Source organism: Scyliorhinus canicula, chromosome 8 (assembly GCF_902713615.1).
Source record: "Scyliorhinus canicula chromosome 8, sScyCan1.1, whole genome shotgun sequence".
NCBI lineage: Eukaryota > Metazoa > Chordata > Chondrichthyes > Carcharhiniformes > Scyliorhinidae > Scyliorhinus > Scyliorhinus canicula.
This window is the reverse complement of record NC_052153.1, coordinates 199593132-199617592: the sequence shown is the minus strand read 5'-3', so window position 1 is coordinate 199617592 and position 24461 is coordinate 199593132. Positions and strand designations below refer to the sequence as shown.

Genomic DNA, 24461 nt, shown 5'->3' with positions numbered 1-24461 from the left:
CATTGAACCCCCTCCCACCCCCTCCCAGAATCCTCCCCCCCCCCCCCCCCACTGCACTTCCTCTCAAAAAAAAACCCTCCCAGTATCGAACCCCCCCCCCCCCCCCCCCCCCCCCCACCCTTTTCACACCTCTTCAGCCAATCGACACCTGCTCACCAGGCTTCAATGTCAGCAGCTCCTCTCCCCACCTCACCTCCGTTGACTCGCTCACTTAAGTTAGTTAGCGCGGGGCTCCCACCCAAGGCTTTCCCTTTCTCCCACCCCGTCCCAGGAAAAAACAACCAAACCCAAACATAACATAAAATAAAATAAAACCGCCACAAGAAAGAATGACAATCAAAAAACTTCAATTCGATAACAGTGTGAAGTAAATAAAGAACAATGTAGATCAAAAAACAAAACATTTATACACTCTCCCAACTCCCCACTCAGTCCACAAACCCTCTTCAGTCCCATTCTTCACTTCTGTCCCAAGCCTTCTGCCTTCAGGAAAGCCTCTGTGCGACTTCCCCTCCACATGCTGCCACCAGAAGTTCTCCTGTCTCTTTGTCAGATTGTAAGTAGCTGTGGCCCAAGCTCTCCACAAGCAGAAGGGCTTGTTCCTGTGCTGTATAGTCTCTGCCTGACAACCTGAAAATGTCCTATTTATCACATCTCATTGCTTCCTGTCGATTAACCACCAACACAATGAGCCCTTACCTGGCATCTCGCCCTTTATGTGTCATTTTTTGAACTCCTCGTAAACTACATCCATTGGCTCCAGGAATTTTCGAGAAAAGGGAGCACATCCAGACATTGGAATATCCCAGAGAGATGATTTTCATGTGCTGCACTGCATTGGACCCTAAATGTTTTCGAACTGGTTCAGTGATCATTCCTGTCACAGCCTGTATTTTGGTTTGAATCAAGCAGTGTAATCTGAATGACCTGCATAGTGCTCCCAGTTGATAGCTGAAGGCAGTCATGTTGCAAAGCTGCTGTGTAGCAATGAAGCTGAAATGTCCAGTATCTAATGTTACAGGTATTCTACTGTTGGCTGCCTCCGAGAATGATGATAATGATGTCCTCTGGTGTATTAACCACGACTCCTTCCCATTCCAGCGACCCCTCATGGAAGTACAGGTAAGACTGGCTGATTATTACTGGGGTACAGGTGAGACTGGCTGATTATTACTGGGGTACAGGTAAGACTGGCTGATTATTACTGGGGTACAGGTGAGACTGGCTGATTATTACTGGGGTACAGGTGAGACTGGCTGATTATTACTGGGGTACAGGTAAGACTGGCTGATTATTACTGGGGTACAGGTGAGACTGGCTGATTATTACTGGGGTACAGGTAAGACTGGCTGATTATTACTGGGGTACAGGTGAGACTGGCTGATTATTACTGGGGTACAGGTAAGACTGGCTGATTATTACTGGGGTACAGGTGAGACTGGCTGATTATTACTGGGGTACAGGTAAGACTGGCTGATTATTACTGGGGTACAGGTGAGACTGGCTGATTATTACTGGGGTACAGGTAAGACTGGCTGATTATTACTGGGGTACAGGTGAGACTGGCTGATTATTACTGGGGTACAGGTGAGACTGGTTTTGTCAGCGGGGTTATTACTGGGGTAAAGGTGAAACTGGACCTTAGTTCAGGGCTATTACTGAGCAACAGGTGAGAATCCAGCAGGGTTCTCAACCTAGGGATGTGCACAGTAGCATAGTGGTTAGCGCAATTGCTTCACAGCTCCAGGGTCCCGGGTTCGATTCCCGGCTTGGGTCACTGTCTGTGTGGAGTCTGCACATCCTCCCCCGTGTGCGTGGGTTTCCTCCGGGTGCTCCGGTTTCCTCCCACAGTCCAAAGATGTGCAGGTTAGGTGGATTGGTTATGATAAATTGCCCTTAGTGTTGGGTGGGGTTACTGAGTTATGGGGATAGGGTGGAGGTGTTGACTTTGGGTAGAGTGCTCTTTCCAAGAGCCGGTGCAGACTCGATGGGTCGAATGGCCTTCTTCTGCACTGTAAATTCTATGATATTGGTGAACATTGGTTGAATTGCCTGGGTTAGGGGTCAGGATTTAGGTTGCATTTGGTCCCTGTGAGCAGGATTTTATTCAGTCTTGGGGTCAGGGTTGGGTGGGGCCTGGGGTCTGGGTTGGGTGGGGCCTAGGATCAGGGTTGGGTACAGTACTGGACCCGGGGTTCTGTTCGGGCCTGGGCTAGTTAAGGCTGAGCTTTCTGCTGCTGAGTTCATGCAATTGATGTTCCAGATGACGGCAAACATTGATGGCCATTCGTGGGCCCTGTCCTCCATCGATTATTCCCCGCTTCAAAAGATTGTTACTCCACTCAACAAGGAGCGCGTCCCCCTCACAGACCCGCCAGTTGTGATAGTCCAGCATTTGACGCCACCCAAAAGATTCATCCTGCTGACGGCACAGGTACATTATAACCATTGTGTTCTTTTTAAACATTTTGGGTCAGGGAATTATTTGTTCATTGTTGGTCCTGGCCAGCGTTTCCCACCATATCATCGCCTTAGCTGCTGCTAAGTGGGGCATATCATAAACAGCTTTTAAAATATGCTATTATCGTATCACAATTAGTAAAAACACTCAATTCCATCAGTTGCTACCATTATTTAAAAAGCGTGCGACTGATAGGCCACAATAGCAGTTTCAAATTCCTAGGGGTGCACATCTCCAAAAATCTGTCCTGGTCCACCCACGTCGACAGTGCCACCAAGAAAGCGCCTATACTTCCTCAGGAAACTAAGGAAATTCGGCATGTCCACATTAACCCTTACCAACTTTTACAGATGCACTATAGAAAGCATCCTATCGGGCTGCATCACAGCCTGGTATGGCAACTGCTCACCCCAGGACCGCAAGAAACTTCAGAGAGTCGGGAACACTGCCCTGTCCATCACACGAACCTGCCTCCCATCCATGGACTCCATCTACACCTCCTGCTGCATGGGGAAAGCGGGCAGCATAATCAAAGACCCCTCCCACCCGGCTTACTCACTCTTCCAACTTCTTCCATCAGGCAGGAGGTTAAAAGTCTGAAAACAGACACGAACATACTCTTTTTTAATACATATAGAGTACCCAATTTATTTTTTCCAATTAAGGGGCAATTTAGCGTGGCCAATCCACCTAGCCTGCACATCTTTTGGGTTGTGGGGGCGAAACCCATGCAGACACGGGGAGAATGTGCAAACTCCACACAGACAGCGACCCAGAGCCGGATCGAACCTGGAACCTCAACGCCATGAGGCTCCAGGGCTAACCCACTGCACCACCGTACTGCCCTCGCACGAACAGACTCAAAAACAGCTTCTTCCCCACTGTCACCAGACTCCTAAACAACCCTCTTATTGACTGACCTCATTAACACTACACCCTGTATGCTTCGACCGATGCCAATGCTTATGTAGTTACATTGTGTACCATGTGTTGCCCTATTATATATTTTCTTTTATTTCCTTTTCTTCCCATGTACTTAATGATCTGTTGAGCTGCTCGCAGAAAAATACTTTTCACTGTTCCTTGGTACACGTGACAATAAACAAATCCAAATCCAATATTCAGTGGTGGACAAATTATTGGGAGCAGTTCTTTTAAAAAAAAAAAAAAAAAATTTAGAGTAACCAGTTTATTTTTTCCAATTAAAGGGCAATTTAGAATGGCCAACCCACGTACCCTGCACATCTTTGGGTTGTGGGGGTGAAACCCACGCAAACACGGGGTGAATGTGCAAACTCCACATGGACAGTGACCCAGAGCCGGGATCGGACCTGGGACCTTGGCGCCGTGAGGCAGCAGTGCTAACCACTGCGCCACCGTGCTGCCCAATTGGGAGCAGTTCTGAGAGACAAGATAAACTGTCACTGAGACATGGATTGATCAGGGATAGTGAGCATGGTTTTGCTTGGGGAAGATAATGCCATAATAACTTACTAGAATCTTTTAAGTAAATAACAAGGATTGATGAGGGTGGTGAAGTGGATGTGGTCTATCGTGATTTCAGTACGGCATTTGACAAGGTCCCACAAGGCAGAGTGATGAGAAAATGGGATCCCATGGTTAAAGGGGAAGGTGGCAGGTTGTATCCAAAATGTGCTCACTGACAGGAAACAGTGGGCGAGATTCTCCGCAAATGCGGAGAATCGTAAAGGCTGCCGTGAAACTGGCCGTATTTCACGGCAGCCTCTGTGCCCCCTCTCGGGACCCACTTCTCCCCCCCCCCGGGGCGGGGATAGCAGCGGGGCCCCGTGAAGCACGGCATCGCGGCCTTAGCGACCGTTGCTAAGTCCGCGCGCCAAATGTCACGCCGGCTGACGCGCACGATGACGTCAGCCGCGCATGCGCGCGTTGGACGGCTCTAACCCGCGCATGCGTGAGGCCGTCATCTCCCTCGGCCGCCCCGTGGACTGATCCTGCGGGGCAGCGGAGGGAGAAAGAGTGCGTCCGTTACGGACACACTGCCCGCGATCGGTGCCCGCGAGCAGCGATTCGTGTCGTGGGGCGGCCGTTGGGGGGGGGGAGAATAGCGGGAGGGCGTGAAAAATGTCGGGGACGCCCTCCCGCTATTCTCCGACCCGTCGTGGGCAGCTGAGAATCGCGCCCAGTGTTCCTGGACCTGAGGTGAGAGGAGGGTTTGCACATAGCACAGAGAGAGGAAGGTTTGCAGGTAGCACGGAGAGAGGAGGGTTTGCAGGTAGCACAGAGAGAGGAGGGTTTGCAGGTGTCACGGAGAGAGGAGGGTTTGCAGGTAGCACAGAGAGAGGAGGGTTTGCAGGTGTCACGGAGAGAGGAGGGTTTGCAGGTAGCACAGAGAGAGGAGGGTTTGCAGGTAGCACGGAGAGAGGAGGGTTTGCAGGTAGCACAGAGAGAGGAGGGTGTACAGGTGTCACGGAGAGAGGAGGGTTTGCAGGCAGCACGGAGAGAGGAAGGTTTGCAGGTGTCACGGAGAGAGGAGGGTGTGCAGGCACCATGGAGGAGAGAGGAGGGTGTGCAGGCACCATGGAGGAGAGAGGAGGGTGTGCAGGCACCATGGAGGAGAGAGGAGGGTGTGCAGGCACCATGGAGGAGAGAGGAGGGTGTGCAGGTAGCACGGAGGAGAGAGGAGGGTGTGCAGGCACCATGGAGGAGAGAGGAGGGTGTGCAGGCACCATGGAGGAGAGAGGAGGGTGTGCAGGTAGCACAGAGGAGAGAGGAGGGTGTGCAGGCACCATGGAGGAGAGAGGAGGGTGTGCAGGCACCATGGAGGAGAGAGGAGGGTGTGCAGGCACCATGGAGGAGAGAGGAGGGTGTGCAGGCACCATGGAGGAGAGAGGAGGGTGTGCAGGCACCATGGAGGAGAGAGGAGGGTGTGCAGGTAGCACAGGAGAGAGGAGGGTGTGCAGGCACCATGGAGGAGAGAGGAGGGTGTGCAGGCACCATGGAGGAGAGAGGAGGGTGTGCAGGCACCATGGAGGAGAGAGGAGGGTGTGCAGGCACCATGGAGGAGAGAGGAGGGTGTGCAGGTAGCACAGGAGAGAGGAGGGTGTGCAGGCACCATGGAGGAGAGAGGAGGGTGTGCAGGCACCATGGAGGAGAGAGGAGGGTGTGCAGGCACCATGGAGGAGAGAGGAGGGTGTGCAGGTAGCACAGAGGAGAGAGGAGGGTGTGCAGGCACCATGGAGGAGAGAGGAGGGTGTGCAGGCACCATGGAGGAGAGAGGAGGGTGTGCAGGTAGCACGGAGGAGAGAATATAGTTTGCATCGGGGCGAGTGAAGAGAATCGAAAAACAAAATGGTGGGGGGGGGGGGGTCAATGTGGAGTGGAAAGTTCACAGTTGAAAGTTTTTGAACTCTCTGTTGGGCCCAGAATGCTGTCATGTGCCTCATTAGAAGAGAGAAACAGAGGAAATATTAAGAGCTCTTCAAGCCCACTCCGCCATTCATTATGATCCAACTCAATAGTCTAATCCCACTTTCCCCCAGATCCTTTTATATCTAACTGACCCCCTTCACCCTGGGTGCTATATCTATTGACCCCCTTCACCCTGGGTGCTATATCTAACTGACCCCCTTCACCCTGGGTGCTGTATCTAACTGACCCCCTTCACCCTGGGTGCTGTATCTAACTGACCCCCTTTACCCTGGGTGCTGTATCTAACTGACCCCCTTCACCCTGGGTGCTATATCTAACTGACCCCCTTTACCCTGGGTGCTATATATAACTGACCCTCTTCACCCTGGGTGCTGTATCTAACTGACCCCCTTCACCCTGGGTGCTATATCTAACTGACCCCCTTTACCCTGGGTGCTGTATCTAACTGACCCCCTTCACCCTGGGTGCTGTATCTAACTGACCCCCTTCACCCTGGGTGCTGTATCTAACTGACCCCCTTCACCCTGGGTGCTGTATCTAACTGACCCCCTTCACCCTGGGTGCTGTATCTAACTGACCCCCTTTACCCTGGGTGCTGTATCTAACTGACCCCCTTCACCCTGGGTGCTATATCTATTGACCCCCTTCACCCTGGGTGCTATATCTATTGACCCCCTTCACCCTGGGTGCTATATCTATTGACCCCCTTCACCCTGGGTGCTATATCTAACTGACCCCCTTCACCCTGGGTACTATATCTAACTGACCCCCTTCACCCTGGGTGCTGTATCTAACTGACCCCCTTCACCCTGGGTGCTGTATGTAACTGACCCCCTTTACCCTGGGTGCTATATATAACTGCTTCTTGAAACCATACAATGTTTTGGACTCGATTACTTCCTATTAAAAGTCAGCTGCTGCGGCGGTTACGTGTGAATTCCCATGATCAGGAACGCCCCAATGGCTGGCTCTGCGACCCCCACTTTGAAATGGCTGCTCTAAAGGACCAATGGGTACCTTAGCCGCTTTTTTATTTATGTATTTGGAGGAACTTTTACTATCTCTTTTAATATTCTGAGCTAGTTTACTCTTGTGAGCTATCTTACTCTTTCTAGCTTTTTACATGGCTTTCTGTTGAGCTTTAAAGATTTCCCAATCCTACCTTTTCCCACTAATCGTTGCCACTTTGTATGCATACTTGTTCAATTTGATACCTTCCTTTATTTCCTCAGATATCCATGACTGATGATCCTTCTTTCGACAGTCCTCCCTTTTCATAGAATTTACAGTGCAGAAGGAGGCCATTCGGCCCATCGAGTCTGCACCGGATCTTGGAAAGAGCACCCTATCCAAGCCCACACCTCCACCCTGTCCCCAAAACCCAGTAACACCACCCAACACTAGGGGCAATTTTGGACACTAAGGGCAATTTAGCATGGCCAATGTGCCTAATCTGCACATCTTTGGACTGTGGGAAGAAACCGGAGCACCCGGAGGAAACCCACGCCAACACAGGGAGAACGTGCAGACTCCGCACAGACAGTGACCCAAGCCGGGAATCGAACCTGGGATCCTGGAGCTGTGAAGCAATTGTGCTAACCACTATGCTACTGTGCTGCCCACAGTATATAGTTTTTCTGAGCACTGTGAAAAAATGCGTTAAAAGTACTCCACTGTTCCTCAATTGTCCCAATCTACTTTTATCCTCGTGGTCTCCTTCAGCTGTCTGTCAGCAGTTTAATATACCTCGCTCAGCCCCTGTCGTGTTTCCTTCTCTTGCCCTAGGCCAGCCTCCTATTACCCCCCTCATGGTCCCACCTGCTCTGTCTTCCCCCAAACATGTGCCCCACTCACTGCCTCTCTCTCTGCCCTTATTCCACCCTGCTTGGTTCACCCCATCCACCCTCTGTCACCCCAACATTCCAGCAACACCTCACCCCCCCCCCCCTCCCAAATTACCTTCCTCTCTATTTACTCCACCCCCTGCACCTCCAGCCTCCTGTGTTTGCACCCTCTTTGTCACAGCGTTTGTACTCTGGCCTCTCCCTCTGACCCTCTGCTTCTGCCTCCATTACACCCTCACTCTTGCAGGTCCACCCTCACTATCTGCCTCTTTATTTCAGGGCAGCCATTTTTTCCAAAAGCTTCGTCCGGTGGACCAACTTCGTCATCTCCTTGTGAGCAATGCAGGTGGTGAGGGCGAGGACGTCGAGCGATTCTTCAAACTACATCGGGTACGGTAATGATCAGGCTCTATTTTTCAGACATGGTGTAGGAGGGAATAAACCTCGAGACCGTATCGAGGGAGAGCTGAGCTGGGAGCTGTAAACTCCAACCTGCTTCCAAGCTGCTCTGCTAAAACAAGGTTTTTACACAGTTCTTACACCTTTCTTTGTGGTACACAGTGTTAAATTAGATTTGGTCATCGATACTGAGAGTTTGAATTGGTTACAGTTGTGTTCTGATCACATTATGCGGATCCATTGGCCTGTATGATTTACTTTAACCGTTTTTCAGGCATCTCTTGTCAGCCTGTTTTACAATACAGAAGTGATGTGCTTGACAAGCAGATTTTGATGGTGTAGTAATTGGCCCATCTCCCTGTTTTGAGAGCCAAATGGCTCATCTTGACATTGCGGAACCTGGCTAAACGGTATCAATTCTTTATTGTTGTCAGGGTCTCGGATTGATCTCACCTGGGGTGTCACTGGGTTTCCTATCTGAAATATGGTAATTGATTGTGTCTGTCTCCAGTTAAGGGTCGGGTGTTAATGGTGCTGTGTGTATCAGACACTGGGTATCGGTGTTAATGGTGCTGTGTGTATCAGACACTGGGTATGGGGTGTTAATGGTGCTGTGTGTATCAGACACTGGGTATCGGTGTTAATGGTGCTGTGTGTATCAGACACTGGGTATGGGGTGTTAATGGTGCTGTGTGTATCAGACACTGGGTATCGGTGTTAATGGTGCTGTGTGTATCAGACACTGGGTATCGGTGTGAATGGTGCTGTGTGTATCAGACACTGGGTATGGGATGTTAATGGTGCTGTGTGTATCAGACACTGGGTATGGGGTGTTAATGGTGCTGTGTGTATCAGACACTGGGTATGGGGTGTTAATGGTGCTGTGTGTATCAGACACTGGGTTTGGGGTGTTAATGGTGCTGTGTGTATCAGACACTGGGTTTGGGGTGTTAATGGTGCTGGTGTATCAGACACTGGGTATCGGTGTTAATGGTTCTGTGTGTATCAGACACTGGGTATGGGTGTCAATGGTGCTGTGTGTATCAGACACTGGGTATCGGTGTTAATGGTGCTGTGTGTATCAGACACTGGGTATCGGGTGTTAATGGTGCTGTGTGTATCAGACACTGGGTATCGGTGTTAATGGTGCTGTGTGTATCAGACACTGGGTATGTGGTGTTAATGGTGCTGTGTGTATCAGATACTGGGTTTGGGGTGTTAATGGTGCTGTGTGTATCAGACACTGGGTTTGGGGTGTTGATGGTGCTGTGTGTATCAGACACTGGGTATCGGTGTTAATGGTGCTGTGTGTATCAGACACTGGGTATGTGGTGTTAATGGTGCTGTGTGTATCAGACACTGGGTATGGGGTGTTAATGGTGCTGTGTGTATCAGACACTGGGTATCGGTGTTAATGGTGCTGTGTGTATCAGACACTGGGTATCGGTGTTAATGGTGCTGTGTGTATCAGACACTGGGTATGTGGTGTTAATGGTGCTGTGTGTATCAGACACTGGGTATCGGTGTTAATGGTGCTGTGTGTATCAGACACTGGGTATCGGTGTTAATGGTGCTGTGTGTATCAGACACGGGTTTGGGGTGTTGATGGTGCTGTGTGTATCAGACACTGGGTATCGGTGTTAATGGTGCTGTGTGTATCAGACACTGGGTATCGGTGTTAATGGTGCTGTGTGTATCAGACACTGGGTATCGGTGTTAATGGTGCTGTGTGTATCAGACACTGGGTATCGGTGTCAATGGTGCTGTGTGTATCAGACACTGGGTATCGGTGTTAATGGTGCTGTGTGTATCAGACACTGGGTATCGGGTGTTAATGGTGCTGTGTGTATCAGACACTGGGTATGGGGTGTTAATGGTGCTGTGTGTATCAGACACTGGGTATGGGGTGTTAATGGTGCTGTGTGTATCAGACACTGGGTTTGGGGTGTTAATGGTGCTGTGTGTATCAGACACTGGGTTTGGGGTGTTAATGGTGCTGTGTGTATCAGACACTGGGTATCGGTGTTAATGGTTCTGTGTGTATCAGACACTGGGTATGGGGTGTCAATGGTGCTGTGTGTATCAGACACTGGGTATCGGTGTTAATGGTGCTGTGTGTATCAGACACTGGGTATCGGGTGTTAATGGTGCTGTGTGTATCAGACACTGGGTATCGGTGTTAATGGTGCTGTGTGTATCAGACACTGGGTATGTGGTGTTAATGGTGCTGTGTGTATCAGATACTGGGTTTGGGGTGTTAATGGTGCTGTGTGTATCAGACACTGGGTTTGGGGTGTTGATGGTGCTGTGTGTATCAGACACTGGGTATCGGTGTTAATGGTGCTGTGTGTATCAGACACTGGGTATGTGGTGTTAATGGTGCTGTGTGTATCAGACACTGGGTATGGGGTGTTAATGGTGCTGTGTGTATCAGACACTGGGTATCGGTGTTAATGGTGCTGTGTGTATCAGACACTGGGTATCGGTGTTAATGGTGCTGTGTGTATCAGACACTGGGTATGTGGTGTTAATGGTGCTGTGTGTATCAGACCACTGGGTATCGGTGTTAATGGTGCTGTGTGTATCAGACACTGGGTATCGGTGTTAATGGTGCTGTGTGTATCAGACACGGGTTTGGGGGTTGATGGTGCTTGAGGGTCAGACACTGGGTATCGGTGTTAATGGTGCTGTGTGTATCAGACACTGGGTATCGGTGTTAATGGTGCTGTGTGTATCAGATACTGGGTTTGGGGTGTTAATGGTGCTGTGTGTATCAGACACTGGGTATCGGTGTTAATGGTGCTGTGTGTATCAGACACTGGGTATCGGTGTTAATGGTGCTGTGTGTATCAGATACTGGGTATGGGGTGTTAATGGTGCTGTGTGTATCAGACACTGGGTATCGGTGTGAATGGTGCTGTGTGTATCAGACACTGGGTATGGGGTGTTAATGGTGCTGTGTGTATCAGACACTGGGTATCGGTGTTAATGGTGCTGTGTGTATCAGACACTGGGTATCGGTGTTAATGGTGCTGTGTGTATCAGATACTGGGTTTGGGGTGTTAATGGTGCTGTGTGTATCAGACACTGGGTATCGGTGTTAATGGTGCTGTGTGTATCAGACACTGGGTATCGGTGTTAATGGTGCTGTGTGTATCAGACACTGGGTATCGGTGTTAATGGTGCTGTGTGTATCAGACACTGGGTATGGGGTGTTAATGGTGCTGTGTGTATCAGATACTGGGTATGGGGTGTTAATGGTGCTGTGTGTATCAGACACTGGGTATCGGTGTGAATGGTGCTGTGTGTATCAGACACTGGGTATGTGGTGTTATTGGTGCTGTGTGTATCAGACACTGGGTATCGGTGTTAATGGTGCTGTGTGTATCAGACACTGGGTATGGGGTGTTAATGGTGCTGTGTGTATCAGACACTGGGTATGGGGTGTTAATGGTGCTGTGTGTATCAGACACTGGGTATGGGGTGTTAATGGTGCTGTGTGTATCAGACACTGGGTATGGGGTGTTAATGGTGCTGTGTGTATCAGACACTGGAATGGGATGTTAATGGTGCTGTGTGTATCAGACACTGGGTATCGGTGTTAATGGTGCTGTGTGTATCAGACGCTGGTTATGGGGTGTTAATGGTGCTGTGTGTCTCAGACACTGGGTTTGGGGTGTCAATGGTGCTGTGTGTATCAGACACTGAGTATCTGTGTTAATGGTGCTGTGTGTATCAGACACTGGGTATCTGTGTTAATGGTGCTGTGTGTATCAGACACTGGGTATGTGGTGTTAATGGTGCTGTGTGTATCAGACACTGGGTTTGGGGTGTTAATTGTGCTGTGAGAAATGTGGATGACATCTGCCCAGGCTTCCTGATGTGTGTGTCCTCTGGTGACAGAGCAGACCAATCCTGAAACCACAGGTATTTGGGCAGGAAGGACGAGAGTTGCCCTGAGGATGGGGTTGGTTGAGGTTCGAGGATGGGGTTGCTTGAGGTTGGAGGATTGGGTAGGTTGCGGTTGGAGGATGGGGTTGGTTGAGGTTGGAGGATGGGGTTCGTTATGGTTGGTTGAGGTTGGAGAATGGGGTTGGTTGAGGTTGGAGGATGGGGTTGGTTGTGGTAGGTTGAGGTTGGAGGATGGGGTAGGTTGAGGTTGGAGGATGGGTTTTGTTGAGGCTGCAGGATGGGGTAGGTTGAGATTGGATGATGGGGTAAATTGAGGTTGGAGGATGGGGTAAATTGAGGTTGGAGGATGGGGTAGGTTGGAGGGTGGGGTAGGTTGAGGTTGGAGGATGGGGTAGGTTGAGGTTGGAGGATGGGGTAGGTTGATGTTGGAGGATGGGGTTGGTTGAGGTTGTAGGATAGGGTAGTTTGAGGTTGGAGGATGGGGTAGGTTGAGGTTGGAGGATGGGGTTGGTTGAGGTTGTAGGATAGGGTAGGTTGAGGTTGGAGGATGGGGTAGGTTGAGGTTGGAGGATGGGGTAGGTTGAGGTTGGAGGATGGGGTAGGTTGAGGTTGGAGGATGGAGTAGGTTGAGGTTGGAAGATGGGGTAGGTTGAGGTTGGAGGATGGGGTAGGTTGAGGTTGGAGGATGGGGTAGGTTGGAGGATGGGGTAGGTTGAGGTTGGAGGATGGGGTAGGTTGAGGTTGGAGGATGGGGTAGGTTGAGGTTGGAGGATGGGGCAGGTTGAGGTTGGAGGATGGGGCAGGTTGAGGTTGGAGGATGGGGTAGGTTGAGGTTGGAGGATGGGGTAGGTTGAGGATGTAGGATGGGGTAGGTTGAGGATGGAGGATGGGGTTGGTTGAGGTTGGAGGATGGGGTAGGTTGAGGTTGGAGGATGGGGTAGGTTGAGGTTGGAGGATGGGGTAGGTTGAGGTTGGAGGATGGGGTAGGTTGAGGTTGGAGGATGGGGTAGGTTGAGGTTGGAGGATGGGGTAGGTTGAGGTTGGAGGATGGGGTAGGTTGAGGTTGGAGGATGGGGTAGGTTGAGGTTGGAGGATGGGGTAGGTTGAGGTTGGAGGATGGGGTAGGTTGAGGTTGGAGGATGGGGTAGGTTGAGGTTGGAGGATGGGGTAGGTTGAGGTTGGAGGATGGGGGAGGTTGAGGTTGGAGGATGGGGTAGGTTGAGGTTGGAGGATGGGGTAGGTTGAGGTTGGAGGATGGGGTAGGTTGAGGTTGGAGGATGGGGTAGGTTGAGGTTGGAGGATGGGGTAGGTTGAGGTTGGAGGATGGGGTAGGTTGAGGTTGGAGGATGGGGTAGGTTGAGGTTGGAGGATGGGGTAGGTTGAGGTTGGAGGATGGGGTAGGTTGAGGTTGGAGGATGGGGTAGGTTGAGGTTGGAGGATGGGGTAGGTTGAGGTTGGAGGATGGGGTAGGTTGAGGTTGGAGGATGGGGTAGGTTGAGGTTGGAGGATGGGGTAGGTTGAGGTTGGAGGATGGGGTAGGTTGAGGTTGGAGGATGGGGTAGGTTGAGGTTGGAGGATGGGGTAGGTTGAGGTTGGAGGATGGGGTAGGTTGAGGTTGGAGGATGGGGTAGGTTGAGGTTGGAGGATGGGGTAGGTTGAGGTTGGAGGATGGGGTAGGTTGAGGTTGGAGGATGGGTTAGGTTGAGGTTGGGGGATGGGGTAAGTTACATAGAACACAACATTACAGCGCAGTACGGGCCCTTCGGCCCTCAATGTTGCGCCGACCCGTGAAACCATCTGAAGCCTATCTGACCTACACTGTTCCATTTTCATCCATATGTCTATCCAGTGACCATTTAAATGCCCTTAAATTTGGCGAGTCTACTACTGTTGCAGGCAGGGCGTTCCACACCCCTACTACTCTCTGAGTAAAGAAACTGCCTCTAACATCTGTCCTATATCTGCCAGCCCTCAATTTAAAGCTATGTCCCCTCGTTTTGGTCATCACCATCCGAGGAAAAAGACTCTCACTGTCCACCCTATCTAACCCTCTGACTATCTTATATGCCTCTATTAAATCACCTCTCAGCCTTCTCCTCTCTAACGAAAACAACCTCAAGTCCCTGAGCCTTTCCTCATAAGACCTTCCCTCCATACCAGGCAACATCCTAGTAAATCTCCTCTGAACCCTTTCCAAAGCTTCCACATCCTTCCTATAATGTGGTGTCCAGAACTGCACGCAGTACTCCAGGTGCGGCCGCACCAGAGTTTTGTACAGCTGCAGCATGTCCCCGTGGCTCCGAAACTCAATCCCCCTACTGATAAAGGCTAGCACACCATATGCCTTCTTAACAGCCCGATTAACCTGGGTGGCAACTTTCAGGGATTTATGTACCTTGATGCCGAGATATCTCTGTTCATCTACACTACCAAGTATCTTGCCATTAGCCCAGTACTCTGCATTCCTGTTACTCCTTCCAAAGTGAACCACCTCTCACTTTTCCACATTAAACTCCATCTGCCACCTCTCAGCCCAGCTCTGCAGCTTATCTCTGTCCCTCTGTAACTTGTAACATCCTTCTGCACTGTCCACAACTCCACTGACTTTAGTGTCAACTGCAAATTTGCTAACCCATCCTTCTACACCCTCTTCCAGGCCATTTATAAAAATGAAAAACAGCAGTGGCCCCAAAACAGATCCTTGCGGTACACCACTAGTAACTGAACTCCAGGATGAACATTTGCCATCAACCACCACCCTCTGTCTTCTTTCAGCTAGCCAATTACTGATCCAAACCGCTAAATCACCTTCAATCCCAAACTTCCGTATTTTCTGCTATAGCCTACCGTGTGGAACCTTATCAAACGCCTTACTGAAATCCATGTACACCACATCAACCGCTTTACCCTCATCCACCTGTTTGGTCACCTTCTCAAAAAACTCAATAAGGTTTGTGAGGCATGACCTACCCTTCACAAAACCGTGTTGACTATCGCTAATCAACTTGTTCTTTTCAAGATGATTATAACCCCTATCTCTTATAACCTTTTCCAACATTTTACCCACAACCGAAGTAAGGCTCACAGGTCTATAATTACCAGGGTTGTCTCTACTCCCCTTCTTGAACAAGGGGACAACATTTGCTATCCTCCAGTCTTCCGGCACTATTCCTGTCAACAAAGACGACATACAAGGACAAAGACTCTGCAATCTCCTCCCTGGCTTCCCAGAGAATCCTAGGATAAATCCCATCTGGCCCAGGGGGCTTATCTATTTTGACATTTTCCAAAATTGCTAACACCTCCTCCTTGTGAACCTTAATCCCATCTAGCCTGGTCGACTGTACCTGAGTATTCTCCTCGACAACATTGTCTTTCTCCAGTGTAAACACTGACGAAAAATATCCATTTAACGCTTCCCCTATCTCCTCTAATTCCACACACAACTTTCCACTACTATCCTTGATTGGCCCTAATCTTACTCTAGTCATTCTTTTGTTCCTGATATACCTATAGAAAGCCTTAGGGTTTTCCTTGATCCTATCCGTCAACAACTTTTCGTGTCCTCTCCTCGCTCTTCTTAACTCTCCCTTTAGGTCTTTCCTGGCTAACTTGTAACTCTCAAGTGCCCTAACTGAGCCTTCATGTCTCATCCTAACATAAGCCTTCTTGTTCCTCTTGACAAGTGCTTCAACTTCCTTAGTAAACCACGGTTCCCTTGCTCGACAACTTCCTCCCTGCCTGACAGGTACATACTTATCAAGGACACGCAGTAGCTGTTCCTTGAAAAAGCTCCACATTTCGATTGTACCCATCCCCTGCAGTTTCCTTCCCCATCCTATACATCCTAAATCTTGCCGAATAACATCATAATTGCCTTTCCCCCAGCTATAATTCTTGCCTTACGGTATATACCTATCCCTGCCCATTGCTAAAGTAAACATAACCGAATTGTGATCACTATCACCAAAGTGCTCACCTACATCTAAATCTAACACCTGGCCGGGTTCATTACCCAGTACCAAATCCAATGTGGCCTCGCCCCTTGTTGGCCTGTCTACATACTGTGTCAGAAAACCCTCCTGCACACACTGTACAAAAACTGACCCATCTATGGTACTCGAACTATAGTATTTACAGTCAATATTTGGAAAGTTAAAGTCCCCCATAACAACTACCCTGTTACTCTCGCTCCTGTCGAGAATCATCTTTGCTATCCTTTCCTCTACATCTCTGGAACTATTCGGAAGTCTATAGACAACTCCCAACACGGTGACCTCTCCTCTCCTGTTCCGAACCTCGGCGCATACTACCTCAGTAGACAAGTCCTCAAACGTCCTTTCTACCGCCGTAATACTTTCCTTGATTGACAATGCCACACCCCCCCCTCTTTTACCATCTTCTCTGTTCTTACAGAAACATCTAAATCCTGGAACCTGCAACAACCATTCCTGTCCCTGCTCTACCCATGTCTCCGAAATCGCCACAACATCGAGATCCCAGGTACCAACCCATGCTGCAAGCTCACCCACCTTATTCCGGATGCTCCTGGCGTTGAAGTAGACACACTTCAAACCAGCGTCTTGCTTGCCGGTGCCCTCTTTCGAACTTTTAACCCTATCCCTGACCTCATTACTCTCAACATCCTGTACACTGGGACTACAATTTCGGTTCCCATCCCCCTGCTGAATTAGTTTAACCCCCCCCCGAACAGCACTAGCAAATCACCCCCCCAGGATATTGGTACCCCTCTGGTTCAGATGAAGACATCCTGTTTGCAGAGGTCCCACCTACCCCAGAATGAGCCCCAATTATCCAGGAAACCTGTGTCCTGACCACCTCGTTAAAAGGTGTCATGCACAATCCTCTGCTTGGAACTCTGAAAAGTCAGAAGGTAATGGACGGGTGGCATTGAAGACAGGACAATGAACCTGGATATCTCTCGTCACAGATCTGCACGTTAAGTGGTGGAGGCCTGTTAATCTCTGAGCTCTTGCTTTGGGACAGAATTAGCTCCCCTGGGGTCCGCTCCATGATTGAGCCCCAGAAGGGACTGGGAAAGGCACACCAAATATTTCCCCTCCCAAATGGTCTTGACCAGGAATTTGTACCCACGAGGATCACCACCTTTGTGGTTTATAACATACTCGAGCAGTAAAGTCTATGCATACCTGTACTTGGAATGTGTGCGCCCTTAGAACATAGAACATAGAAAAATACAGCACAGAACAGGCCCTTCGGCCCACGATGTTGTGCCGAACCCTTGTCCTAGATTAATCATAGATTATCATAGAATTTACAGTGCAGAAGGAGGCGATTCGGCCCATCAGGTCTGCACCAGCTCTTGGAAAGAGCACCCTACCTGAGGTCAACACCTCTACCCTATCCCCATAACCCAGTAACCCCACCCAACACTAAGGGCAATTTATCTTGGCCAATCCACCTAATCACATCTTTGGACTGTGGGAGGAAACCGGAGCACCCGGAGGAAACCCACGCAGACATGGGGGGGGGTGTACAGACTTTGCACAGACAGTCACCCAAGCCGGAATCGAACCTGGGCCAGTATTGCAGCTGCACTAGAACAGGTTGACGAGTGCTGATTGGCTAGATTTTGTCAGGGCCTTTGCAATATCTAGTGACTTTAGTCATTTCTTCATGCCCTGTCAAGTGAGTTGAATTGGTTGAAGATTGACATCTGTGATGAAGGGGACTTCAGGAGGAGATCTAGATGGATCATCCATTTGGCACTTTTGGCTGAAGGTGGCTCCATATGCTTCAGTCTTGTCTTTTGCTCAAATATGCTGGCCTCCCTCATCTTTGTCGCCTCCTCCTACAGCAGTGAGTTGTGCAATTGCACACCACCATTCACAACTGGGTGTGGCAGGACTCTGGAGCTTGGATGCAGAGGTACAATAGTAATCCATAAACCCAGAGTAATGGTCGGGAGATCTGGATTTGTCATGTGAGAGTACCTTTGAGAACTGGATGTTTATCAAATAACTGCAGTGGATGTACCTTTTAAGAAATGGGTGTTTATCAAATAGGTGCAGTGATGTCAGAGTGTGGGTGGAGCTGAGCTGGCTGTCTTTCACTTTTGTTTTTGAGCAGGCAGCTAGTGTGTTTTAGTTTTGTTTTCAGAGCTGGATAGCTGCAGGCAAAGCAAGCAACTGTATATTGATCTCTCTCTACAATCTAAAGACTATCTACAGATCATTTGAGAATTTCAAAGTAATACCTGTTTCTGTAGAGAATTTAAACTTGCTGTCTTTCTGTAAAAAGGGTCTTTTGGTCTTATGGATGTTAGGGAAGTTATGAAGGGTTACTTATAGAATATTGTATCTGTGGGGACTTTTGGTGTTGATAGTTTTTAAGGTGTTTACTGTGGGTTTCTAAAGTATTAACTGAATTCATAAGTAAGCATGGTTTTGTTTTAAAGTACTTCAGATCTCTGTTGCATCACACCTGTAAAGTGGGTCCTCGTGCTCCCCATAACCAAAATCTAGTAAAAGTTGTGTGTCAGGTGAACTCCATGATACACTTTGGGGTTCTCTAAACCCTGGCCCATAACAGTTCGAACCCCAACACCGCAGATGGTGAAGTGTGAAATAAATGTTGATGTTTTACTCAGGAAATCTGCCATCCTTATCTGGTCTTGCCTACATGTGCCGCATGGAATGCAGCGGACACCCTTCACACCACAAACCAATCCTTACTGATTTTCCAAAAAGTCAGCTTCGGCCTATAATCGTCCAAGTTGGGCTCCGTATACCCCTCATCTAGCCAAAGCCAAGATGGTATTTCCGCAAAGCGTGCTGGCAACAGTTCACTGACCAGCTAGAGGAATCTGTTGCCTGCATCCTGATGATACAGATCCCTCAGTGAGACATAAACATGCTTCACCAAGGTCATATTTAAAGCTTCCCAAGCAAGCAATCCACATGGGTTTCATAAGAACATAAGAACTAGGAGCAGGAGTAGGCCATCTGGCCCCTCGAGCCTGCTCCGCCATTCAATTAGATCATGGCTGATCTTTTGTGGACTCAGCTCCACTTTCCGGCCCGAACACCATAACCCTCAATCCCTTTATTCTTCAAAAAACTATCTATCTTTACGTTTCATCCAACGTATATTCCTTGTCTCGGCTGTGGATGCCAAGAGCTCTTCAAAGAATTTGAAGTATCTGGCTGACCATCTCAACAAAGCACTTGACAATGCACATCGCACTCGCTGGGAAGAGGTCTCTCGCAGCCTGGACTGTACTTACTGCAGTCGGAGAGGCTGGAGACTGAAGTTCCTGAGTGTCAGAAATGGGGGAATTCACTACAGGGAACATAGAAATGGCTGAGGAACTAAATTACGTACTTTGCTTCTGTCTTCACAAAGGAAGACATGAATAATGTACTGGAAGTTCTGAGAAACACCAGTTTTGGTGTGAAGCTGAAGGAAATTAGTATTAGTAAAGAAATGGTTTTGGGAAATTAATGGGACTGAAGGCGTATAAATCTCCAGGGCCCGATAGTCTTCATCCCAGAGTACATAGGTTATACTGCAACTGTATAAGGTGTTAGTGAGGCCACACCTGGAGTATTGTGTTCAGTTTTGGTCTCCTTACCTGAGAAAGGACGTACTGGCACTAGAGGGTGTGCAGAGGAGATTCACTAGGTTAATCCCAGAGTTCAGGGGGTTGGATTACAAGGATAGGTTGAGTAGACTGGAACTGTACTCATTGGCATTTAGAAGGATGAGGGGGGATCTTATAGAAACATATAAAATTATGAAGGGAATGGATTGGATATATGCGGGCAGGTTGTTTCCACTGGTGGGTGAAATCAGAACTAGGGGACATAGCCTCAAAATAAGGGGAAGTAGATTTAGGACTGAGTTTAGGAGGAACCTCTTAGCCCAAAGGGTTGTGAATCTATGGAATTCCTTGCCCAGTGAAGCAGTTGAAGCTCCTTCATTAAATGTTTTTAAGATAAAGATAGATAGTTTTTTGAAAGTTTTTAGTTGTTGGAAGTTTTTAGTTCTTTGATGTTGGTGAATTTGGTGGAATATGGTGTTTGGGCGGGAAAGTGGAGCTGAGTCCACAAAAGATCAGCCATGATCTCATTGAATGGTAGAGCAGGCTCGAGGGGCCAGATGGCCTACTCCTGCTCTTAGTTCTTAAGTTCTTAAAGAAGTGGCCCCAGAAATAGTAGATTAATTGGTGGTCATTTTCCAAAACTCTTTGGACTTTTTGCATTCACTGACTACCCATTTTTGCCGTCCCTCTAGTTGATTGTGCAGCCTGTGGAGCCGCTGCTCTGCTGCTCATCCACGCACGATTTCAGCGGATGTGAGTCCAACTGATACACTTTAGTGATCACCTCATTCATGGAATACTTATCAGGCCCAAATGTAAACTCCAGAGTGAAGCTCCACGGCTGCCCATGCTCTGTCCATTTAACACTCACATCGTGCAGATATCCTCCTATCAGCCATTGAGCCTGTGCACATTCTTCAAGACTGTTAGCCAGAATTGCGGCATGCTCGCTGGCACTTCCGTTCCCTTGTCTGGCTTGTCGTCTTCCACTAGGATTTCTTTTAAATCCTCATACACCATGCATACCATAATACCTTGCAGTGATTCACTGTGTTCAGGTGACCAGCCATCTCCTAGGAGATATATCCGTTCGACTAGATTCAAGGATTCACACAATTTTATGCCAATTACTGAGTTCATATCCAAATCTACAATATGAAAGAGTGTTGTGTGCCTTGTGCCTGCCACTGAGAGTACTAATTCACCAACATCAAAAGTCTGTTCTTGTGCCGAAGTCTATCATGAATCCTGACCTATTAGCAAAGTCTCATTTCACATCTGGCTTCTGCAAAACATGTCGATTTACTAGGTTGGCAGTTGCTTTCGGGTCAAAGTCACACCAAATGGAAGTATCATTGAGCATTACCTTTGATTTGAGTCCGCACATTAAATTTTTTTGAATATTCTGATTGTCTTCATGCTTTGTTCTGATTTGATTCCCTTTTTGTTTCTGTTAGTCTTGTGATTTCACGACGTGATGCAATCAATGTAAAATTGTTCTTCTGTGTTGATTTCATCCACTGCATGCACAGCTCGTGCATAATCTATGATGGAACTTGCAAAGCATTGCTTTATAAACGGCCGCACCTGGAACAGGCTTTTCCGTAGGCCGGGCATTGCCATGGGGCATGTTGAGTGCCACATTTTGTGGCACAAGAGAGTGGGATTCGGCCGCCCGTACGGAGACCACGTTTCTTCATGACTTGCATCACATCACTAATGGCGCTGGTTTCTTCATCCATGTTGGTGACAACACTTTTTGAGCAGAATGCGCCTATTCTTTGTGCAGTAATCTTGCTCGCCTGGCAAATCTTCACTGCCTTTTCCAGCACCAAATCTTCCTCCCGCAATAATATCGCCCACAGCTCATCATCAAGCACACCATAGAAAATTTGGTTACGGATTAATGAAGATTTTAAGTCACTGAAGTTGTATGACTGGGCCTTCAGTCTGTGACAAAACTGTCAAATGATTCACCAGATCTCGGTACACACACAAAACATATAGAGCTCAAACGTTTCATTGTTCTTGGGGAAACAATGCTTATCGATGCGCTTCATTACTTCATCAAAGTTCTTCTGATCCTTCTCACTTTCAAACACAAATGAGTTGTACAATTCGAGAGTTTGTGGGCCTGCCGCCGTTAGCAGCAACGCGATTTGCTTTTCATCGGGTTGGGGCTAAAACATAAAGTTCCATCTGCTGTTTGAACAGCCGCCAGTTCTCACCTACATTATTGGACATCTGAAGATGGTGGGGGCCCTCAGTCCATCCATCACCAGCTTCAGCATTTTTACCTGTTGGGTCTCCTCTGGCTGTAGTTATTCAAGCCGAATGCCCAACGTTGTCGCTGCCGTCGCTATCTTTAAGTCTTCACATCTGATACCATGTTGTGTTTGGACCCTTGTACTTTATGATGAATTCACCAAGCACTTTGATCTGTCTGAACCAGGATCCTTTTATTGTGTCTCATGTGGTACCTCTATATCTTGTTCTGACGATGGCCGGATGAACCTCTCTTTATACCCGGGTCTTAGGTCACATGACCATTGTCTGGAGACCGCATGGTGAGTCTGTACCACCACCTGCTGGTTGGAGGTCTCACACCACCCAGCTGTGCTCTGGGATATAGAGTCTGGTTTAGCACAGGGCTAAATCGCTGGCTTTGAAAGCAGACCAAGGCAGGCCAGCAGCACGGTTCAATTCCCGTACCAGCCTCCCCGAACAGGCGGCGGAATGTGGCAACTCGGGGCTTTTCACAGTAACTTCATTACTTGTGACAATAAGCGATTTTCATTTCATTTTTCATTTCAAAAGGATATAGAGTTCTAGACTCTAAAAGTGTCCAGGGGCATGGGGAGAGTGTGGGGCATGGGGAGAGTGTGGGGCATGGGGAGAGTGTGGGGCATGGGGAGAGTGTGGGGCATGGGGAGAGTGTGGGGCATGGGGAGAGTGTGGGGCAATGTCATTGACGTGAAGGATCAGCCGTGATCACATTGACCAGTGGAGCAGACTCGAAGGCAAAATGACCGTCTGCTGTTTTCTATGTTTTTTGATTTTTTCTTTCTTTATATTTTTTGTACTATTATTTCTCCCTCCGAATTTTCAGTGAATCTTACCTGTTCTGTCTAATGCCACATCTCCCCAGCAAAACTTAGTTGAAATGCTCCACTACAAAATGAGTGGCGATTCACCATTCAGTGATCAGAGCGGATATGTGCCTTATCCAGAGATCAGAGCGGATCCAGCATGCAGTTACCAGTGTCCATCCAATCCCTCACGATAATTGCTTTTCTACACTCAGCTATGCTGTCATTAACTCAACGGGACATGCATTTGATTCTGTCTGCACTCATCTGAGTCATCATCACCCGCACTGGTTTAGTTATGTTTTATAAATTTTAAAGTGCCCAATTTTTTTGCCAGTTAAGGAACAATTTAGCATGGCCAATCCACCTACCCTGTACATCTTTGGGTTGATGTGGAGATACCGGCGTTTGACTGGGGTGAGCACAGTAAGAAGTCTTACAACAGCAGGTTAAAGTCCAACATGTTTGTTTCAAACACTAGTGTTCGGAGCGCAGCTCCTTCCTCAGGTGAACATCTTTGGGTTGTGGGGGTGAAACCCAACGCAAACACGAGGAGAATGTGCAAACTCCACATGGACAGTTACCCGGGGCTGGTATCAAACCAGGGTCCTCGGTGCCGTGAGGCAGCAGTGCTAGCCACTGCCCCACCGTACCGCCTGGGTCCTCGGTGCCGTGAAGCAGCAGTGCTAACCACTGCCCCACCGTGCTGCCTGGCTCCTCTGTGCCGTGAGGCAGCAGTGCTAGCCACTGCCCCACCGTACCGCCTGGGTCCTCGGCACCGTGAGGCAGCAGTGCTAACCACTGCCCCACCGTGCTGCCTGGGTCCTCGGCACCGTGAAGCAGCAGTGCTAGCCACTGCCCCACCGTGCTGCCCGGGTCCTCTGTGCCGTGAGGCAGCAGTGCTAACCACTGCCCCACCGTGCTGCCCGGGTCCTCTGTGCCGTGAAGCAGCAGTGCTAACCACTGCCCCACCGTGCTGCCTGGCTCCTCTGTGCCGTGAGGCAGCAGTGCTAGCCACTGCCCCACCGTGCTGCCTGGCTCCTCTGAGCCGTGAGGCAGCAGTGCTAGCCACTGCCCCACCGTACCGCCTGGCTCCTCGGCACCGTGAGGCAGCAGTGCTAGCCACTGCCCCACCGTACCGCCTGGGTCCTCTGAGCCGTGAGGCAGCAGTGCTAGCCACTGCCCCACCGTACCGCCTGGGTCCTCGGCACCGTGAGGCAGCAGTGCTAGCCACTGCCCCACCGTGCTGCCCGGGTCCTCGGCACCGTGAGGCAGCAGTGCTAACCACTGCCCCACCGTGCTGCCCGGGTCCTCGGCACTGTGAGGCAGCAGTGCTAACCACTGCCCCACCGTGCTGCCTGGGGCCACGGCACCGTGAGGCAGCAGTGCTAGCCACTGCCCCACCGTGCTGCCCGGGTCCTCGGCACTGTGAGGCAGCAGTGCTAACCACTGCCCCACCGTGCTGCCTGGGGCCACGGCACCGTGAGGCAGCAGTGCTAGCCACTGCCCCACCGTACCGCCTGGCTCCTCGGCACCGTGAGGCAGCAGTGCTAGCCACTGCCCCACCGTGCTGCCCGGGTCCTCTGTGCCGTGAGGCAGCAGTGCTAACCACTGCCCCACCGTGCTGCCCGGGTCCTCTGTGCCGTGAGGCAGCAGTGCTAGCCACTGCCCCACCGTGCTGCCCGGGTCCTCGGTGCCGTGAGGCAGCAGTGCTAGCCACTGCCGCACCGTACCGCCTGGCTCCTCTGTGCCGTGAGGCA

The 24461-nt window shown here is 49.6% G+C and overlaps 1 protein-coding gene across 1 annotated transcript in view; it reads left to right on the top strand.

Annotated features, from left to right (window-relative positions):
• The window catches only part of nup155 (nucleoporin 155), a 279092-nt gene that overhangs the window by 61626 nt on the left and 193005 nt on the right, over positions 1-24461 (top strand). Inside the window, exons 9-11 of the mRNA XM_038803930.1 lie at positions 1022-1122; positions 2264-2434; positions 7996-8106. Of these exons, the coding sequence (XP_038659858.1) occupies positions 1022-1122; positions 2264-2434; positions 7996-8106 (383 nt within the window). The remainder of the gene's footprint in view (positions 1-1021; positions 1123-2263; positions 2435-7995; positions 8107-24461) is intronic.